The sequence below is a fragment of the Prunus persica genome, chromosome G2 (assembly GCF_000346465.2).
Source record: "Prunus persica cultivar Lovell chromosome G2, Prunus_persica_NCBIv2, whole genome shotgun sequence".
Classification (NCBI taxonomy): domain Eukaryota; kingdom Viridiplantae; phylum Streptophyta; class Magnoliopsida; order Rosales; family Rosaceae; genus Prunus; species Prunus persica.
This window is the reverse complement of record NC_034010.1, coordinates 25,823,486-25,843,666: the sequence shown is the minus strand read 5'-3', so window position 1 is coordinate 25,843,666 and position 20,181 is coordinate 25,823,486. Positions and strand designations below refer to the sequence as shown.

General features: G+C 36.8%; 4 protein-coding genes across 6 annotated transcripts; all 4 read right to left on the bottom strand.

Annotated features, from left to right (window-relative positions):
• On the bottom strand, positions 138-2,075 carry LOC18786024 (ribosomal RNA large subunit methyltransferase E). Of its 2 annotated transcripts, none has more exons than XM_007218237.2 (6): positions 1,753-2,075; positions 1,592-1,678; positions 1,436-1,498; positions 1,229-1,330; positions 633-891; positions 138-514 (listed from the first exon to the last, which is right to left on the bottom strand). In XM_007218237.2, the coding sequence occupies exons 1-6, from the start codon at positions 1,828-1,830 to the stop codon at positions 390-392; spliced, it is 714 nt and encodes a 237-aa protein (XP_007218299.1). In that variant the 5' UTR covers positions 1,831-2,075; the 3' UTR covers positions 138-389. The 2 variants fall into 2 exon arrangements, with proteins under 2 accessions (XP_007218299.1, XP_020412237.1); XM_020556648.1 differs by having other exon boundaries at positions 633-888.
• LOC109947143 lies at positions 2,095-2,279 on the bottom strand. Its single transcript, XM_020556649.1, is given in 2 exon segments — positions 2,095-2,203; positions 2,205-2,279. Coding segments are annotated over 2 exon segments (132 nt in total). The 5' UTR covers position 2,279; the 3' UTR covers positions 2,095-2,145.
• LOC18787546 (scarecrow-like protein 14) lies at positions 2,323-5,080 on the bottom strand. Of its 2 annotated transcripts, none has more exons than XM_020556647.1 (2): positions 4,926-5,080; positions 2,323-4,741 (listed from the first exon to the last, which is right to left on the bottom strand). In XM_020556647.1, the coding sequence occupies exon 2, from the start codon at positions 4,395-4,397 to the stop codon at positions 2,391-2,393; it is 2,007 nt and encodes a 668-aa protein (XP_020412236.1). In that variant the 5' UTR covers positions 4,398-4,741; positions 4,926-5,080; the 3' UTR covers positions 2,323-2,390. The 2 variants fall into 2 exon arrangements, with proteins under 2 accessions (XP_020412236.1, XP_007219475.1); XM_007219413.2 differs by having other exon boundaries at positions 2,323-4,710.
• LOC18785731 (telomere repeat-binding protein 3) lies at positions 6,337-12,073 on the bottom strand. The gene is made up of 10 exons (XM_020557620.1): positions 11,794-12,073; positions 10,292-10,439; positions 9,333-10,179; positions 9,027-9,212; positions 8,851-8,913; positions 8,680-8,759; positions 8,237-8,478; positions 7,364-7,681; positions 7,204-7,267; positions 6,337-6,820 (listed from the first exon to the last, which is right to left on the bottom strand). The coding sequence occupies exons 2-10, from the start codon at positions 10,370-10,372 to the stop codon at positions 6,623-6,625; spliced, it is 2,079 nt and encodes a 692-aa protein (XP_020413209.1). The 5' UTR covers positions 10,373-10,439; positions 11,794-12,073; the 3' UTR covers positions 6,337-6,622.

Here is a 20,181-nt window from a genome sequence, read left to right as displayed (position 1 = left end):
TTTAGCCCAAGCACATGGAAAATGTGTATGCCATCACAACTTGGTTCATGAAAATGGAAGTGAAAATCATATAAAGCCTACATTCAGTAGCTTTTAATGGCAATCTCTCATAAGAAACATTTCAGTAAGATAAATTGTTGGTCCAGTTCAGAACACACACTCTTGCATTTGATTAGTTTATTAGTCTCGCCTACAATGTTCACAAATGTTTGTTTCAGGAGAGAGAAGTCTTTGCAAAATTATACAGAAGATGAACATAAAACCTTCATAGTCAAAGGGTAAATTCTTTTTAGCAGAACCTTTACAAGGAAATCTAAAGCTAACCAGTTACATTAATTTGGCTTCAATACTCACTGTTGCCACTTCTAAATTCGGGATACATTCTTGATTTATATCTTTGCCTGTGACTGCAGACCTTGACATATCACATAAATCTCTCTTGATGATGGTCTTGTAGCTTTAGGCCTCAACAATGATGCCTTTCTAAACAGTGGTTTGCAAATCCGGCTGAATTCTACAAGACAAACAGCCAGAAGACAGTAAAAAAAAAAATATCCCAACACAATTTTATGAAGCAAGTACCACTTATGTTACCCAAAAAGGGGGAAAAAGAAAGGATTTAGAAAAAGAACCTTGAACATCCTCGCTCTCTAAAAGCTTTATCACAAGATGGCCTCCTCTTCGCAATACACCATTAACATCTGAACTTGTAATTGCCCCATCATTACTTGCCTCCATTTGAATTTCATTTTTGGGATGAGCTAAGGCAGCTCCACCAACAGCCAAATCCAGTGCTTGCCTGCCTAACTCGAGCGATAAAGCTGCATCTTTACTTGTGATCCCAGAAACGAGGGGACACATATCTGAGAGTATCACAGAAAACCCTTTCTGCTGCACAAAGACAATGGCAAAACCATAAATCTTTTTGCTCCTACATCATGCTTGCCTAGACAAAAACTAAGGTTGGTTTTTTATAAGTAGGAAATTCATGGAAAGATTTTTCAATCTTAAAATTTTGCAAGGAACCAAGAAATGATTTGTTTCACACATTCAAACATCCTGAAACGGGGTTAGAGGAGAACAAAATCTTAAATTAAAAGACAGCAAGACGAGTTTTTGTGAATATTTGAATTGTACCCACAAGCGAAAGACATGAATTAGCACAAGCATTTTGATCCCTTGAAACATAACTGTTAACATAAGCTTTAAGAAGCCTATACTGCAGTACCTGTGGAGAGAGTTCCCTGACTTGGGCTTTGGGGAGTTTCATCACGTCAGCACAAACAGTTTGAACCCTCGAATCACAGTGAGCAGCTGGAACCTTCACCTTCTGTTCTGCACATTCCACATTTCACAACCTGGTTATTTTATCTAAAGTATTGAACAAACAAATCAAGCACGGAAATTTAACTAAAAAGTGAACAAAAAATGAGACCTTGAGATCAATCCCAACAACAAGACCACCACTTTTTACAGGACCCAAGCTCTGGCAAGCCACCTGCCAAAATTACAGAACCCAGAAATTCCATGAGACTATGCCTGCAAATATGTATGTGGAATTAAAGTTTGGATTTTGAAATGAAAAAGGGACCTGAAGCCAAGCACCAGGAGCACAACCAAGGTCCAGAACAGAGGAGCCAGGTGTTATGAGCTTGTACTGCTTCTGTATCTGAAGTAGCTGCTCAAAAAATGGGTGGATCAGTAGCAATTGAAGCCAGCAATTTTTGGGTAAATACGTAACTCAATCAATACCTTGAAGGCGGAGCGAGCCACATAACCCAGGCGTTGAGCCTCTCTGTAGAAGAAATCTGGTTTTCCTGCCCCACTCATCTCTCCCCTCCTCTCTCTTCTGCTTTCTTCTTCTCCAAAAACGTTATAAAACCCTAAACCCCAACCCCATCAGAGATTTTAAAAAAAATTATTATTTTTCTTTTGTAACCTAGTTTTGGTGGTAAATCTCGGTAGCTTTTTGTTTGATATTAGAATTGTGAAATAATATTAAGGTGTTCGTTTTTGTCCCACATCGACCGAATGAGAAAGGGTGAGTTGCCTGGGGATGTATAAAAGAGGAACGAGACCCGCTTTACAAAGCATCTTTGCGCTTGGGGCAATGACGCAGCTTATGAGGTTCTAACCGAGGCGCGTCTATTGCTGGTTGAAAACTATTTCCAAACCCCCTCTTAGGCCTGGGTTCAGCCCTGTGCCTTCGAGAATTTCTGGAAGGGCTCCCTTCGGGGTAAAGCCCTACAATTCTGAGTTTAAAAATTTTATTCAACATTTTGGAATTTGGCAATATATTTAATTAATTTTACATAAGAGGTATTTAATTAATCCATTACCTTAATTAACAACAACAAATTATGCACATCAGAGACAATCTAATAACAACTCTAACAAGCAGCCCTCCAAGAAGAAAGAGCATAGCCAATGCGACCTTTCCATCCAAGCAGCAGCCACTGGCTGTCTTCATCCATTACAAAATCTTTATGGTAGCATGAATGCAGCTTGTCCTTTGCTATCTTCACAATCTCCTGATTCAAAGGAAGTTGTGTAAACCCAGCCCTCAGATTCCTCACCTGCCACTGCTTGTATGTCTCTGGTCTCTCGATCCTTTCTGAACCCTCGCACGCAATGACATTCATTGCCTGCCGACCAAATATCTCCCTCTCAATAAGCATCCTCTCTGGAGCATCATGGGGGACATTTGTCTCAAGCATATCGAACATTGTAGAAAAGTGGAAGAGAGCCTCCCGGAATCTTGTGAGAAAGAACGGTGCACTGTAGGATCCGTTAACAATCGCCAGCGTGAAGACATCTGGATTGATCTTCCTGATCAGTTTTAAAACCATATCTTTCGGACTTTCTACCATCACAGTCTCATCAAGTAGTCTTCTTAATCTGTGCACAGAATTTACAACAAGCACCTCATCACGATCAATTTTGAGATCCTCAATTTGAATGGTGTCCCACGTTTGTGCTATTGCATTGAATTCAAATGGAACTTTATAAGTTTCTGCATAGTTTGCTAAGCGCTGTCCAGTCTCCTCAACCATTTCTGCAGGTCGGAAACCTGGCTGTGGAAGATCAATCCCAGTAATCCGAAGCTTTGGAGGTCCACCGGGCCTAGAAGAGAGATTTTGTATGAGGCTAGGCCATTGAAAACCATAATGGATACCAAAATCAATTATGTGGAGCCTTGTTGCTTTCTCAGCTACATTCATTATTGTCTTATTTGAGAAGAAATTTGATAGCTTCTTAAATGGACATGCGTCAAGATAAAGATGGTAAGCCTTCAAGACATCTGCAGCTAATGCTGGCTTGGTTATAAGGTCTCTGCAAATCGGAGTACCATATCCAGCCATTCGTGCCTCAAGACCATCAGCAAAATAGTGAGCTAGTCTCTGCATCGCATCTCCCATAGGAGAAGAATGCTGTCTGATCTGCTTAAGTAACTCATTGCCAGTCCTCTCATCATTAGCTGCAACAGCTTGTGCACAAAGCGTTAGAAGAGTTCTCAAATCCACCACATCCTTTTTACTTCCCTGCCTCTTTCCGCGGGCTTTTCCACCACTTGACCCCTTTGATTGACCATTCTGTTGTACAATCTTGATTGTCCGATTCTGCAAAGTTTCACGGAGAGCAGATTCTCCTTGTCCACAGTTTAGCAAATGCCTGTCAAACATTTCCGAACTCACTGTTGATTCAGTGTAAACTGCTGATTGCTTGTTACTCTCCCCCCCTTCTAAACTCACATCCTCATGATAAGGATTCTTCTTTCCCCTTGACCCATCAGAAGAGTACTCATTCTTCTTATCTACCTTAACTACCATACCTATAGCCTCTGCCTTGCCCTCTTTACGTGACAACGTGTTACTTTCAAAATCAACATTCAGACTATTAGCATTTGGAAGAAACCTACTCGCTTCTTCAAAGCCTCTTTTAAATTGCATAACCAACTGAGTCTCATTAGAAAATTCAGGATCTCTAAGAATGCTCAACGGGGAATCCGCAAACCCATCTACAACATTACCAGTTTCATTTGATGGTGCATGGAATGGTAGAGAAGTGGACTGAGAGGCAACATGCAGGGACTTATATTCGAGCAAATCACAATCCCTAATGCTTCTGGCACTGCCAGAGGTAGTACTGTTATAACTGCAATGCAACGGATGACTTTCATGGTTGTGATCAGCATAATGAATCAGGTCGCAAGGAGGAGAAGAAGAATTCTCTTGAAGAAGCTCATAATATGATTGCTCTGCAGCGTGAAGTGCTGCAGACTCCTGATACATTTCAATTTTTTCTTCCATATCTTCTTCCATAAGCATTTGGCTAATGTACTCGAGAACTACGTCACTAAAATCAGATTCCTCGGGTGAATCTTCATCCGGGTACATGCTCAAGGCTGGGGCCAAATTACTAGAAATTGGACGGGGAGGCACAAGGAGGGTACTTGCACAGTTTTGATCAAGAAATTAACTACTGTTCCAGATTCCAGTAACTAGATTCTGATTGATAAGGCTGAGAGAGTTTCATTCCTCAATTCCAACAACTCATTACTAGAATCATAAAATCCACTCCAAGATTGGTCCATGATCATTGAGATTGCAAGTACAATTCACAACACTAACGACCCAAAAGCTCCAATATGCTTCAATTTTGTCTATATCTCAGCTTTTTCCAGACTAACACATTTAGAGTATCAGATTTCTGCATGCATCAAGACCCAGAAAAATTAAACCTACAGGACATGTATAAATACATAAACCCACAATTGTTACAGTTTGAGTCACAGTTTCTATTGAGAAATGGTTGAACGAAAACAAAATACAAATAAAAAGGAAGAGAAATCGCCATAGTTCATTCATTTGTTGTAGCACAATGATTTAAGAATTCAAAGAAGCTGATAGATAAAGAATAAGTACCTGAACTTAGGCCCCTGTGAGAGAACTAGAAAACTAGAGAGAGGGAGAGCAACCCAGCTTCACTGTGGCTCGTGAAAGAGACTGTTGCCAATGCCATTGAAGCTGATGAAGATTCGAGTTTGTGCCTTTTATTTTTAAGTTTATAGTGGGGAAGGACAATCTCTGCCGTCAAATGTGATTATTTATCTATCAATTTAGGACACTTTTTATCAAAAAAAATCCAAGTACAATGACAATATGAATCATTCAAAACAGGAAAAGAGTGAAAGTTGACAGTTCGATTATTGGTCGACTTTCAATTTTGTAGTTTTCAATCTTAATCTAAAATAGTTATCTCGCAAATGTGAATAGATCACAATAGTATATTCTTCGTGGGTAAAATGTTTATATCGTTCTTGGAATTTTAGCAACACTTACAAAAGGACAAAAGCATAGGCCAAAAACAGAATGTAGCATGTGGACCAATTTATATCTTCAATCATTTTCAGTCGGTTTTTATAGTTAGGCTTATCTAATACTTCCTAAACTCTTGGCTTTTGTGATTACAATGAGGACATCAAATTCTTAGAAGCCCCCTTATAGTGCCCATTAAGGAAAGTTGTTTCAAGAATGGTTAGGGTTCAACTTTTGATTTGGGCCTTCTTGTTCTACATTTGAGGTTTTAGGTCAACTTTTTTTTTGGTCAATTTTAGACATTTGCTTTCTTGTGATAATTGCTGACCAATACAGCATACGTAGGTAAGGGGGCGAAAAGAGGTTGAGAAGTAAAGAACTCACAAATGTTGAGATTTGGAGTAAATGCTCCCTCATGAAATGCCTTGAGTTCAAATTCTAGTATTCGTGTAATATGTGTGAATTTAGTATGTTATCGCTCTTCTTAAAAAAAATAAAAAATAAAGGTTGACTAGTAGACTACAAACTTGACAGGTAACCCAACTGGATAGATAGAATTCTTTGTTCATTTAAGCATGTGCTTGGGCACGTGCCAAATGTGCTAGTATGTCAGATAATAACTAATAGAGCCACCCGCATAAAATTTAAAAATAAAAAAAAACTAATAGAGCCACCAATTTAGTTGGCAATTTGTACAAAAATATCATATAACTATACTTTAATACTCAGTCCAACAGAATGGTGTTAATTATACGCAACCCCAATCATGCAGCCATCTTTGAAACAAAGACCTTTGATGGACTTCCAGTGAAAGTTACCAGCATCACATGACCGTCTCGAAATTGGAGCTGACTGAGAACTTGACAGTATGGCAATTGGGAAACAAGTGAACAATCATGAATAAATATGGATATATTGAGAAAAATTCATGTGCCAAGCATCATATCTAGATCATGGTTATGGCACTGAAACTCAAAGAACATTGACAGAAGCAGCAAGAAAAAATTGAGCCGCAGAAGAGGACAATAAAAGAACTTTATTCATGTTGATGTTCATTCACATTTCTACATTTCATATCATCATGAAATAAAATCAATTGAATTAAAACAACTGTGAGTTCTGTTAGACTGATCTTTATTCCGACGAACCATTTACATTTGCCGACCTCCTCAGACACAGACGCCGGCAATGAATCATACTGTGGGTGTGAGGATTTTTACACAAATTTAGGTCATTTGTACATTTGTCTTCTTTCCCTGTTTGTCAACTTTTCCTGTTTTCTACATCATACAATCGGATACCTTTCAGCTCCATGTCTTATCAGTCGGGGCCTCTGTAATCTTCATAATACCGCCCTGATGCTTGCCATGTTGCTTAGCTTGGTGTTGGCACCAGTAAGAATGGGCAGCCAATACTCTGTCCAAAAGCTCCTGAGGAACAGGCTCTCCCCTTCTTTGCTGAGGAGAGATTTTTGCAGTGTGAACTAAGGTTTTCCATTTATCCTGCATACAACCACAAAGCACATTAAGTCCAACATAAATCATGTAACTTGTGCTTTTCCAGAGAAGTGAACGCAAAACTCTGTAGTCAATCTACTAATTCATAAATAAAATAAGTAAAAATGATTGAGCAATGTAGGACGAGATTGGTCCGCAACAAGAAGTCACATCTGAAGCTATTCATGAAAAAATTTAAAGGGTATGATTGTACATCTTTCATGAAAAATATACTAAGAAAATTCACCTACAAAATAACCAATCTTTCATATGGACCCAACAAATTGTAAGGGTTTGGGAATAAAAATTGAATACCATAAATATTTCTACTGTGTATTTTCAAAGTTTCTGGTATCCTTTTACTACGATAATAATTAAACAAAATTTACCTTCAAGTCCACATATGTTCGATGATCTGCATTCTCAAATGCACGCAATTTAACATCACGCCACCTGCAGATTCAGAATATTGTTAAAGCACTATGCATCCTTCAAAAGGAAGCATACATCTCCGTACTGATCCTGTTTAAGTGGTAAAGAACATCACACCTTCCAGTTCCAAGTTCCTCAACTGCCTGCACCAACGCTTCAACTTCTGACACAGAGAATGGTCTCCTGGTTCGACGCTGTACAAGCTCAGATCGCTTAGTTTTTTGGTTCACAGGAACTACAGCTAGTGGCTCCATGCTCATTTCTGGAATAGCAACTAGTGCCTGGGATTCCAGCATTGTTTTGTTGGTCAATATGTCAATATGAGAGGAAACCAATTCATGATTACTTTCAGGAAGACTGCCTGAATGGGTTAGAGGTGGGGGTTCAGATAACGGATCAGACATCACAGAGTCTAAGACAGGTGTGCCTGGGGACCTGAAACAATAATGCAATATTAGCTATAATGAGAACTGACAGAGTGCATATGCGAAAAGCTATCACTCAAGTCAAATAGAGCAAAACCATAATCCAAAATATTGTCCTATCAATTGTAATTAAAGGTTAACATATTTTTCCACATATTAATCATAAAAGAATCATTATACAAAATTGCATTAATTAGAAATTCATGGGAACAGAGAAAAATTGCCTTCCTGACCTTTAATATTAAAACAAATTAAATAAGGCATAACAGTTCTAATTCCTGAGAAAAGCCATCCACCATTAATTGTTCTAATATTAAAACAAATTAAATGAGGCATAACCAGCCTTAAAAACATTGGTATAAGTGACAATAGACTTAAATAAATACATAAAAGGAAAATTCAAAAAATTCAGTAAATGAAAATACCATTTCAGCATCCATTTAACATATCAACAATGGTGAAAAAAAAAAAACTTGACCCCTTTGGGCTGCAAAATAGAAAAGTGCTTAAATGGCCAATCAAATCAATTCCAACTTTAGGTCTTCTCACAGAACATCAGAATTACCTGGTCAACAGCACCGAAGTCTCACATGATAATGAAGGAGGAGGATCGCCAGAACACAAAGATGGAGGAGCTTGCACAAGACTAGGCTCCAAAGTAAAACCCAGAGAATCCAAATTGTCTTTGCAAGAAATTCCGGTCTGCAGTAGAGTTCTGTTGTCATCTCTAACCTTTTTCCCATGAACAAGTACTCCAACACTTAATCCACCTCTAAGTATGGAATTCACTGCCTCCATGACCGTCCTCTGTAAAATGTTGTAAAACAAATGTATAATATTTAGGCCCAGAAGTGACGAATAGTCAGCAACTACTTGCTAAAATAAAACCCAAACAAGCATATTCCATGCCATTGTTAACGGGAAGAAGAAAAACCTACAAATTGTACACTAAGAAAATGAGTTTTGTGGCCAGTGCAAGTATGAAAGAAAATTGGGCTGAGTTAATACCTTCAAAGAACCGACAGTTTCAGTTTCTGGGACCTCAATGAAAAGCTCTGGTACCCTAAAGGATTTGATTCTGAATTTCACTGTCCAAGAAAACATAATGCACCATGATACTGGTTAAACACAATCAAATAAAATGTGCCTGTGCACCAAACCACCAAAAGCTTTAACTACCATGAGATTCTTTGGAATGGGAAGATGCTTGATGACCTATAACTGAAGCTGATACCCCGTTTTCTGCACAGAACAACCATTAAACAAAATGAATGCCACAAACCCTTAAATCCCAATGGTACATATAGGAACAGTAGCAAAGTAAAGAAGTAGGAAAGTATGCCAATGTTACATACCAGCAGGACCACTTTTGTTTCCGTTATCTGGTGAATTAGAAACACTTTCACCACTGAACCCTCCATCAGAAGTCACTACTGAGCTCCGGTCAACCAATTTCCTCCTCTTATAAAGAGTGTCGCGTTGAGATCTTTCCCGGCTGTATAAGGTTTTCCTTTTGTGATAAATAGGTTTTATTCCCCCATCTAGGAAAACCAAGAACATAAACATTAAAAAATAATTAGCGTGAATTTATGACTCATACGCACACACAAGTTTGGAGAAATATGAGGCTAACCTAGTCAAAGCACTAATCAGCCACTTACCAAATCTGTAGTGTTCACAATCCCTTAATTTTGGAGCCACTTTCCAGTACTTGGATGTCAGTAATTTCCTTATTCTTCGGTCTCCAATACAGGGTGAAGGCCTAAAGACCTTCACCTTGTTGCTAGGTTTATTGCACCTAGAAATGTTTTCGTCATCATCTCTACTACCTAATTCAATATCATTCCTATGCCTGGAAAAAGAAGCATTAGGAATAGGATCCCTGAACAATGACAATTTGACATTATTGTCTCCATTGAGCATTGCAGGATATTTTGCACGCAATTCAATTGGATTCTTGGAACTGCATGGGTTAGCCCTAGTCAAAGCTCCAGTTTCTAATCGCTCACTATCTTTCTGTACTTCAGCTCCATTTGCTACATTACCATAACAGGACTCCCCAATACCCTGGAAGCCTCCCTCTACTTTACTGGAATAACTTTGAAATATGGGCCTGCTACTGCAAATTACAGACTTCATATGACCTCCAGCTTTCGCTGAGCTGTCAGAATTTGTAATAACTGAAGTGTGTTCCAAAACAGTATCACTCTCGGCATGCGGAAATTCTTTGAGAATAAACTTCCGGTTGATGTTTTGGGAGGTCAGCTCTAGAGAAACACTTTCTTCAGAGCTTCCCTGATCAAGGCACTCTTCTTTTAGAGGTTTATGCCCATCTTGTCTTTCCTGCTTAACATCTTTGCCAAAGGCAGGCTTCGAATTTCCTTCAGAAGCATTACTAGAGGCAGAAGAACTTGCACTCTCCTGCAATAACTTGCCAGCTAATGAAGCCAGTAATTCAAATGCACAGATCTGCCCATTGTCAACCGACTTCTTATGTGGGCCCCTCCTCTGGAACAAGAAACCAAGATTCGTGAATTTAATACGGGGTTAATCATCCAAAAAAAAAGAGGAAAGAAAAAGGTCAAAAAAAGACAATCCTAGAATTTTGGAGAACACTTACTCTAGCTGATCTGGGAGCTCTAGGTATAGAAGGCACCTCGAAGCCATCAAATCCAAAATCTAGCCTCTTCTTCAACACCATATCTCAAGCATACATGGCAATTTGAACTCATCAAACACAAAGAAGCATCACCCTGGCATCCTCTTCACTGTCAACAGATTTTCATTTTATAGAAAAAGAATACGTGTCAGACTAAGCTTGACGGAAAATTGTGGTTACATAATTGAAACACAATCTTATCTGTCCCAAAAGGAAGACAATCATCAATTCAGAATACTAGATCAGACTACTATATCGCAACTACTACAATAAAATCCAGCAACGATATCAAAGTAGTGTTTTTTTTACTTAGCTACACATATTAACTAAAATAAATAAATATAGCAAGAAATTCTAGGCTGCCTCCATGATCAGTAATGTAAAACTCATGATTGGCCATCAAGGTCTCCAAGCACCCAACCAGCCTCTGGGTGTAAGCCTACTCCTTTCCACAATTTATCAGAAATCAAACAGATCACTGAGATTGATTGTTTACCAAAATCCAATTTGGAAAATTACTTGAGAGACTTGAGAAATGAAAACGTAATAAAAAGAAAACGAATCTGTTTCCCAGTGAATCAAATACCAGATCTTAAAACCCTAAACAGATCTTTTGAAAAGAAAATTCCAGGTAATTAGACAGACTATATCAGCCATAAATTGGACCCAAATTGGGAAGTCATGACCCCAGTCACGTCTGAAACTAGTTGCTTAAGACAGCGAGGAACTTTTCTTTTTTTTTGGTCGAAGTTGCAATTCATTGCAAAACCCCACAGGGGTAGAGAACAGTACAAACAAAGCCGAGCAAAAGCACCGGCTAGAAAACTAACAGAAAACAAACAGGAACAGATCTAGCTAAACCAGTACAGTATAGCATGAAGATCATGTTCCCGAGCCAGAAACTAAAACAGCGAGGAACTTAGAAAGGTAAATTGCATTCAAATTCATAAACCCAAAACCCAGTAAACGAAATCCATGTTGAACAAAATGAATACATAATTTGAAGAATTCCAAATGAAATCCAATTCAGCAAAAGCAATTACAATTCAACGCCAATTAGGATCTTCCATCTATAATATTCTTCACGCAGAGATGAATTCAAAACTAAAACTAAAATCCCATAAACCTCAGATCAACAAAAATGAACTCCATGCAAAATGAAACCGATGATTCTGATCATGATCACCAATTCTCAATCAAACCCAATTCAGCACAACCAAACACGGCCTATATTCCAATATCAGATCCCGATCTCAATCAGAATTTCAAATTGCATGCATGTATCGAACACCCAATTGCTCAAAATTCGAATATACATGATAAAGCCGAAGCAAAACCCATCAGTAATTAACCACAAACGAGGCAGAATTCTCAACAACTGAACCCAAATTGCATCACAGAAAATCCCAGCAGAAATCAAAGAAAGAAAACCATAATCCAACAGAGATACTTGATTTACTCACCCCTTGGACAAAGATCTTCTGGGTAAAACTGAAAACAGCATATTTACAATTTTTCAGGGAAAAAACAGAATTTATGGGAAATGTGTAAGAGATCTGGGAGAATTAGAATTGAGAATTGAGCAAAATAACTCTGTATTATTTAATATATAATATACATATAAATGTATATATATGTCTCTCTCTCTCTCTGAAAAACCCAAGTCCCCAGAGGTTGATTGATTGTATATACAAAAACCATGCAAAACAGTGGCTTAAACCCCTTCTTATAAGTCTATGGTTTTCTGACCACAAAACCGGGCCAGCCAGTAAAAGGGCATTAATGTCCGGGTAATTGCAGGTTGCCTTAAACCTCTTCCTTTCCTTGTTTTCTCTCCTTTGTGTTGGACCAGTTCTTCTCCTTCTTCGTCTTCTTTCTGTATCCACGAGGTGATGGAGCTGTCTTGCCACGTGGACCTCCCTCTCTCTCTCTCTCTTACGAACCCCACGTCAGATTTTCTTTTTTCTTTTTTTCTTTCTAGGATAAGGAAAAAAATTGCACAAATTAATATTTAGGAGGAGATACAGAATTTGCATGAACAAACACTTGTGATGAACATAGCATTATTAATGTTGAAAGGTAAATTTTACCTTTATAATTTGGATGGAATATATGGAATCGTAATACTATATCGGCATGCAACGTAATGTTATTGTCATGCGTGATAATTTTTTCCAAATGAAAGTATATATTTTTTGGTATACTACATTTATCGTATTTTACTAAATTTTATTTATCAAATAATACGATAGGTAGTATTCATTTTTTAGCTCAATATGAACTTCATGTGTTTCTAATAAATAAGATGCTAACATTGTATTGGTACACTAATTGGTTAGTAAATAACTTCACAAATTTGGTTAACCTACCAACATGCTTTTATTTTCCAGTGAGGTATGAGAGAGAAGAGAAAGATGACAAAACGTTTTATGTGATATCGTATAAGTGTTCTATCACTAAAGTTATAAATATAAATAAATTATAATTAAAAATATATATATTTTTAAGTTCACAAAATGAATAGCAAGTTAACATGTTCTAAAATCAAGTGAAGTTTAACCAACGGGATCTAACCGAGTGAAAAAGAGAGCTAACATGTTCTTCAGCTTCTTAAAGCAACCCCTTTGCTTTTTACCAGCTAGAATAAGTGGCACAATTAAAATATTAACAACAAAACAAACAGTATTTAAAAAATTAAACTCAATAATGGTAACGAAATTATTTTATTTATCACTCGAGATCCATGGATCTGAAAATATTAGAATATTAAAATTAATATAATGAAAGAGTTGATCACCTTGGACCATGCCCCACATCTCTCTCTCTCTGTAATCATGTGATCAATAGATTCATAAACTTGGAACTTAAAATATCATATGGCAATTGGAATCACCCCAATAATGCATGATTTTAATATTCCAAAGTAATTAAATGTCTAATCAAATTACGAAAATACACATTAAACCAGTGTTAGCATCAGCCAAGATCCCTTAATCCATAATTATTTTTTAGTAACCTATCCTACTACATGGGTTACCCACTTGCTTATATAATAACAGTCAGTTAGTGTTTTCCTAAGCAACAGCTTTGATGGTTTATCCACTATTGATCCAAGGATCTAGCTCCAAAATCCGGTCAATATTATTATTTAGCTTTCCTCTGTTTCTATAAAATAAAATAAAACAAGTTAGTATACCCTTCAAAGATATAGTATTTAATTGTTCATGTATCAATATTTACTAGTTACTAGCTATTGTTCTAATGATATTTATGTATTTTTCAATATTAAATAGGCACCAAGTTTGAACGTTGATTGAAAATTTCGTTAGTGAGGCACTAACATTGTTTTGAGAATATATTTAATATGGGGAAGTGAGTAAATAAAATGAATCTAATAAATGTTTTAGTTGTGTCGCTCAATACAGGTTATAAGTATGAATAACTTAATATTGTACTACAAACAACTAAAAGTGGAAGATCTACAATAAATAGTTGTGGACGTCATGCTAGATAAAAACCTTTCTGAATGAGTTTATTGGGCATGCATGATTCACTCTTAGCAGATGTTAAATTAAAGTGAGGTTTACTATTCTAGATTTATATCAGAGTAGTTAAATTAGAGACAATATTAATTTAAAATCGAATTTTAATAATAGTCCCACTTTTAACGTGTTACACACAAAAAATGATTAAGAACAACTTAATTTGTGTTAAAGTCAGTTGCTCACAAATCAGAAGTCTAAAATTAGTTAAACGAGAACAAAAATGAAAGACCACACGACTAATTAAGATTAGGAGGAGTTGACAAGTGGAATTTGTGTGCACTTTTTACACGACTTGTCCCGAGTCGCAGTCGGGTATGTCATAAGCATGGATGATGTTGTAGTTGTAGTAATGGAAATGGATGAGGCAAAGAATATTTGACGGCGTGAGTTACAAAGAGGATTGATTGGTGGTTTCGCAGCCTTTTTTACCAAAAAAAAAGAAGAGATTTATGTGTGTGTGGTGTGCTTAGAAAGGCATAGAAGATACCGAAATGAGTGGCCAAATGTGGTTCGCGGTTATCCCGTCAAAACTGTCTGCATTATCAGTTTTCTGACACGCTTGGTTCGCTTGGTTCAAGAAATGCAGTAACTGTCCAATCACGCCAAGTGTCAGGTAACCGGTCACCTCTCCTTTTCCTACACGTGTCAGTCGCATTTCTTCTTTGAAAAAAATGTTTTATTTATTTATTAAATGAGGTTAAAAACTTTTTGGGTTTGACAGGTTGGTGGCAAATAGTGGATTGGGTATGGTGTCCTAGAGTTTGGGCTTCACCTACCTTTTTCTTCTTCTTTTTTGCCTTTTTTAAAAAATAAAAATAAATGATGGGCTTTCATATGTACTTTATTCAATGTTACGTGTAATGTAAGCAAGTCCCATCTTTGTGACTGTAACAATGTCTTAATTACATTAACAAACCAATAACGAACCGACACGTAGCCACTTTTATGGTTTTATAACATATAATCAGAACACAGTAATTCTTATTAAACTATATTAATGGTAAAACCCGTACTATTAAATTGCTAATTTTTCTTATTTTTAGGATGGAAAACTTTGTCTTTGATAATTATAATTTAGCGATAAAGTCAATCATCTGTTATGAATGGGGATAATTGTCAATTCACATAAAGACAAGTAAATTAATTAAGTATGCAGACTACCCACAAACAAAATTTTAATTAAGGGGTTAATTAAAAGATAAATGGTTGATTTGGAACAAAAGTCGAGTTGTGTTGTATTTGTTTAAAAAATAAACTCAGAAAAATAAAAATAAAAAGGGTGAATGCAAACATGCATTTACCAAAGGTTAAGGGCAAATGTGTATTTAGAATGAAGGAAGGAATATTGCAAACCAAAATCATTAAAAGGAATTGATGCAGATTAGAGAATAAATAAAAATGTATAATGCGCAGGGCAAGAACATATGCCTATGTTATCTCCGCCAATGCTTAAAGCTAGCTGTCCTCCCACATCCTATGTGAGAGAGAGAGAGAGAGAGCTAATATTAAAACAAAGGGTGGCGGGTGGGCGGCTGCCAGCATATGGAGATAAACTAATACAGATAAAATTTCCATGAGAGCAAAAGTATGGCAAGTGTTATTGCCCATTCCTTCAATTCCATTGCTCTTTTTTAATTTTCCATATCACTCCGGCATTTGTAAGGCAAAGAAGAAGAAGAAAACATTATAGTTACTGCTATGCTTCTCCGACAAGGATCATGTGTGGTTTCTTGAAATCTTGAATCATGTGCGCATAAAAATCATTAGGAATTCATTGCACATATTATGTTACCTAACTTGTTATTAGTCTCCCACTAATCCAATGAATGCTCTCTCATTAATTCGTGGGCTCTTCACTTTTAGAAAATGACACGTGAAGCATAAGAAAATATCAAAGAGAAGGCTAATGTTAGTTGTCACATAAAAAAAAGGATTGTGTTTAGTACAACTTACTCTAAAAGTTCGTTATTGTTTTAAGAATAATTAAAAGAAAATCGTAAGTGTAACAAATGAATCGTGTTATTTGTCGAGCCACACACACAAATAAAAAGGACCTCTCTGGTCATGCACGAGCCCACAATGATCCCACTCTAATGCATGTGTCTGCCTTTGTCTGGTCATAGTCGAGGGGTGTTGTTATGTTCTTGAAGCTACCCAAAAACATCGTTGGGCTCAAATTGGGTGAGGTGGGCTATTGGGCTCCACAAATTCCTTCATCTGTCAATTTAAATATAGCATTGCAAGATGCAAGGGAAACTCATGGATAAGTTTTGCAATGGCTCTATAATTTCTTTCTCCTAATTAAGCTAGACACTCACTCACTATGTACACTAATTACGGTACATTAATCACTTAATCTTAAGCCAAAAGCAAGAACTACCGTGACGACGTCGTTCGTTGAATGATTCTTCCCGTAAACGATAATTACTCAACAGCATTATTTTTGAAGGAAATTCAATGGTTTTACTCATTTTCATTTCATGATCATCAAGATTTTATATTTGTAAGTAAATCTCAATTTCTCAAAGCTTCAACGCTTCGTATAGAAGGGGAATTCCTTCATTCTGGTCATCTCCAACTCTCTGTTATAGCCATAGCTATCAGCATATATGCATGTGCCACAGAAGTAAATGTCAAACCAAGGTTGACTGACCTCTATGTAAAATCAAATTATTGTTAACCTAAAACACGTATTAGCGACTTGATTATATAATATTGATTAATACATATATACTCTTGGCAGCAAAGCCATGTGGACCATGTGCTTGCATTGCGTAGAGCAGAGGCTATAGCTCTCTCGTGCATGCTCATCAATGAATGTTGACATATATGTATAATTTGCAATAGGTAATATAAAAATACACAAAAATGTTTCATTTCCTTCTCAACGTGCCCAATTGATATTTAATAAGAGTATAACTAAATTGACCCCGTCGGCCAAAAAAACGAAAAAATATGAAAACTTTTACATTAATATAATATTGATTGGAGGTATGTCCTGACGTTAAAAATATGAAAACTTTTACATTAATATGATATTGATTGGAGGTATGTCCTGACGTTAAAAATATAAAAACTCTTACATTAATATAATGTTGATTGGGGGTATGCGTGGTGAGAGTAGTCAATTTCTCCCTAAATTTTTATTCATTTAAAAAAAAAAAGATTGTGAAAATGATTTGTAATTTGGGCCTTTTGCCCTACAAATGAGGGTGGTAGTTAAGATTAGTTGACGTAGTAGTTAGTCTTCATGGAGCTTAAAGTTGTCATAAGCTCTTGGGGGGTCAACAATGTTGGTTGAAGGCACTTGGGACCCTCCTTGAGAGAGAGAGAGAGAGAGAGAGAGAGAGAGAGAGAGAGAGAGAGAGAGAGAGAGAGAGAGAGAGAGAGAGAATAAAGTTTCGACTACGAAAAAAGAAGAACGTTGGAGATATGATTCTAAATTTGCTTGCTTGAGAAACTTGGAATTTTTTTGATGGTAGGGGCTTTGCGTAAAACTAAATGGAACCTAGATATGGTTACATGTTTTTTTTTTTCATGTAAAGAGGGGACATGAAAATAGTAGGTCTACGAAAGATGAGGCAAGATTTCAACCAAAGCATCATGATGAACTTTAAAATTGTAAGAAATTTCGATTAGGCCAATTTGTTCCTCTATAAACAAGCACTGTAATTTTTGCAACAACCACACATGGCTTTTGGGTGCCATTTTTCGCACACTGAGTGATGAAATTGTTTTGTTTGCTACGAATCCCACAAACAAATTTGAATATTTAATGACTTGGTTTCATGCATGCAAGACCAAAGACATTATGCTCTAATTCATCATGATTATTATTCTTTAGTGTATAATGGAATGTACCAAACTTTCAAGAAACGTATTCAACTTTTTGGGATTGGGTTATTATACACTCAACAATGAATTATATAGGAATTGCTTGTTAATAGAGAAACAATATATTACGTATTGTAAGCGACAGTGAAATTCACATGCATCAACAGTTGATAATTGTTCATACAGTATTTATATATCTCTAACCCAATTACAAGCATGACATGCACAACCATTTACAATCCCATTTCCTTCATTAGCATATCTCATAATCATTTGAACTAATTAGGCTTTTAATTGAAGTAAAATTCTGATCAAATGAGTAACATACCCTGTTTTTCCAGAAAACCAAATTTTCAGCCTCTCTCTCTCTCTCTCTCTCTCTCTCTCTCTCTCTCTCTCTCCAACAATTTTAATCATTAATTTCTACTAGCTAGTAGCTACTTGGGTGATGGAATTAAAGAAGTTTCAAACTTAACGCAATCACAGGCAAAATAAACAACATCAACATCCATCCCAGCTTCAAAGGGAGACCAATAATGTCATATGCTATAGCTACCTAGCCAGGCCATGTGTCTTTGCTGACTTGACTTTCTCTCCTTCTCTCTAGCTGAGTCATACAAATCCACATACACAAAACACAAAGGAAAGAGGTAGAAAAACAGTTTTGGTACAGCATTTCACATGCATTGAGATCAAGCTTCATGGGACACAATCCAAAACTGGGTGACTGGGCGAGGGGTTTGGTGGTATGTTGTTCAACAGCTAAATAATTTGCAATGACGTGGTGAATATCTCTCTTAGATTTTGTTCATGGACGAATTAAACTCTTCTTCTGTCTCTCTGTCTCTCTCTCTCTCTCATCCCAAATCCTTAATGCAAAAAGCAGTAAAGCAAACCTTCCTAACCGTTTTTGAGGCTTTTTCTCTCTGCCCCTTCTTTACTAAAACGCTTTTCTTTTGCTGCTAAAGTTATTAGATATGCATCCCTGGTCCTCCCCCTACTAATTTATGATATGGGATCGAGATTTAGATAATGAGTTTCATAATGCACGATTGATGAAAAAATTTCGTTCATCGAGTAATTCTACATGGATCATACTATTGTATACTAAATTCTTACAGAAGTAGCTCATATATATACAATACAATCTACAATACGGTAAATATGATACAAATAGTTTTATCATATTGTTATTAGTATGATAAGTTGCTTTAGTGAGAACAGGATGCCGAGGGGGATAAGATTAGGGTTACTATATGGTTTTGGATTGGGTTAGGTGCAAGATGTATATTTATTTGACCCAACTAGAAGGTAAGCCAGAGTGACGTAGGCCAATACGTAGGTCCACCGTATCCACACATAAACGACAGGATGTGTACGACAGATGCACGGCGCAATACGAGGACCGACGAATGCGGAAATTATTGGGCCCTTTGAAGGAAAACCCAATTCTTCACCCTTTGAAAAATTTTATAATTGAAAAAATTGCAAAAAAAAAAATTAAAAAATTGGACAATTTGCGGATAAATCGTAGCGGCGTCAAAGGTCTTTCTGTGCCTACAGGTAGGAGGAGAGGAATCTGATTTTCCTCTTTTCGAAAAGTGAGAAGCTATATTTACCACCCAACCCCATCCCACTATTGGCTTGGTCTTTCTCCACCCACAGATTAAAATATTAAAAAAGAAATTATTGACTGAAATTGAAAATTTTAGTGGTACTCATTTTGTTCTTTTCTTAACAATTTTACATGTTATGTTGCCAGATTGATAATTTAAATTACTAGGTATACTAATTATTTTGGGAAGCGGTATATAGATTAATAGTAGTTAAATTTGCACACGAGATCATGTGTTCGAATTCCTTTTTAATATCATTTTTATTTATTTATTTTTAAATATTTGACAAGAGAACCTTGCTCGGATGTCCCAGGAAGTAAAATAGTGCACAGCATTGTATCCGTACCATTGAGTACGCAATGCAAGTCCTCCCTCCTATTCAGTCCACCGTCCCCAATGTCTCAAAAAAGTCAAAAGAATAAAAGGAAAGAAAATCCATGTTAGCCAAAGAGGGAGGCCGCAGATGATGCCACAACTTGCAGATGAAGCAAACCGGTTTCATACATCCATATTCCATATGATCACAACAGCCTTGATCCCCACCGACCTTGTTGACCCTACATTTATACATTTTGCATCATCATCCCAATTCCACCACATACCCCTGAATTTTCCACAAAAACATACTGTGTGAAAGCCATTAAAGCAAATAACCCCAAAGGGTATTTCTGTCAGTTCATGTTAAAAAGGAGTTGAATGGAATTACCGCCAAAAGCTTTAGCTACTCGAGGGAGGGAGACCAAACCGCATTAATTAAGGTGATAATTTTGGTCACTTTTTGACAATTGTTTGTTTTCTTCCCTTTCTAATTTGCCTCCTCGGCCTCGATAAATAGCACTCCACCCCTCTGCCTTCT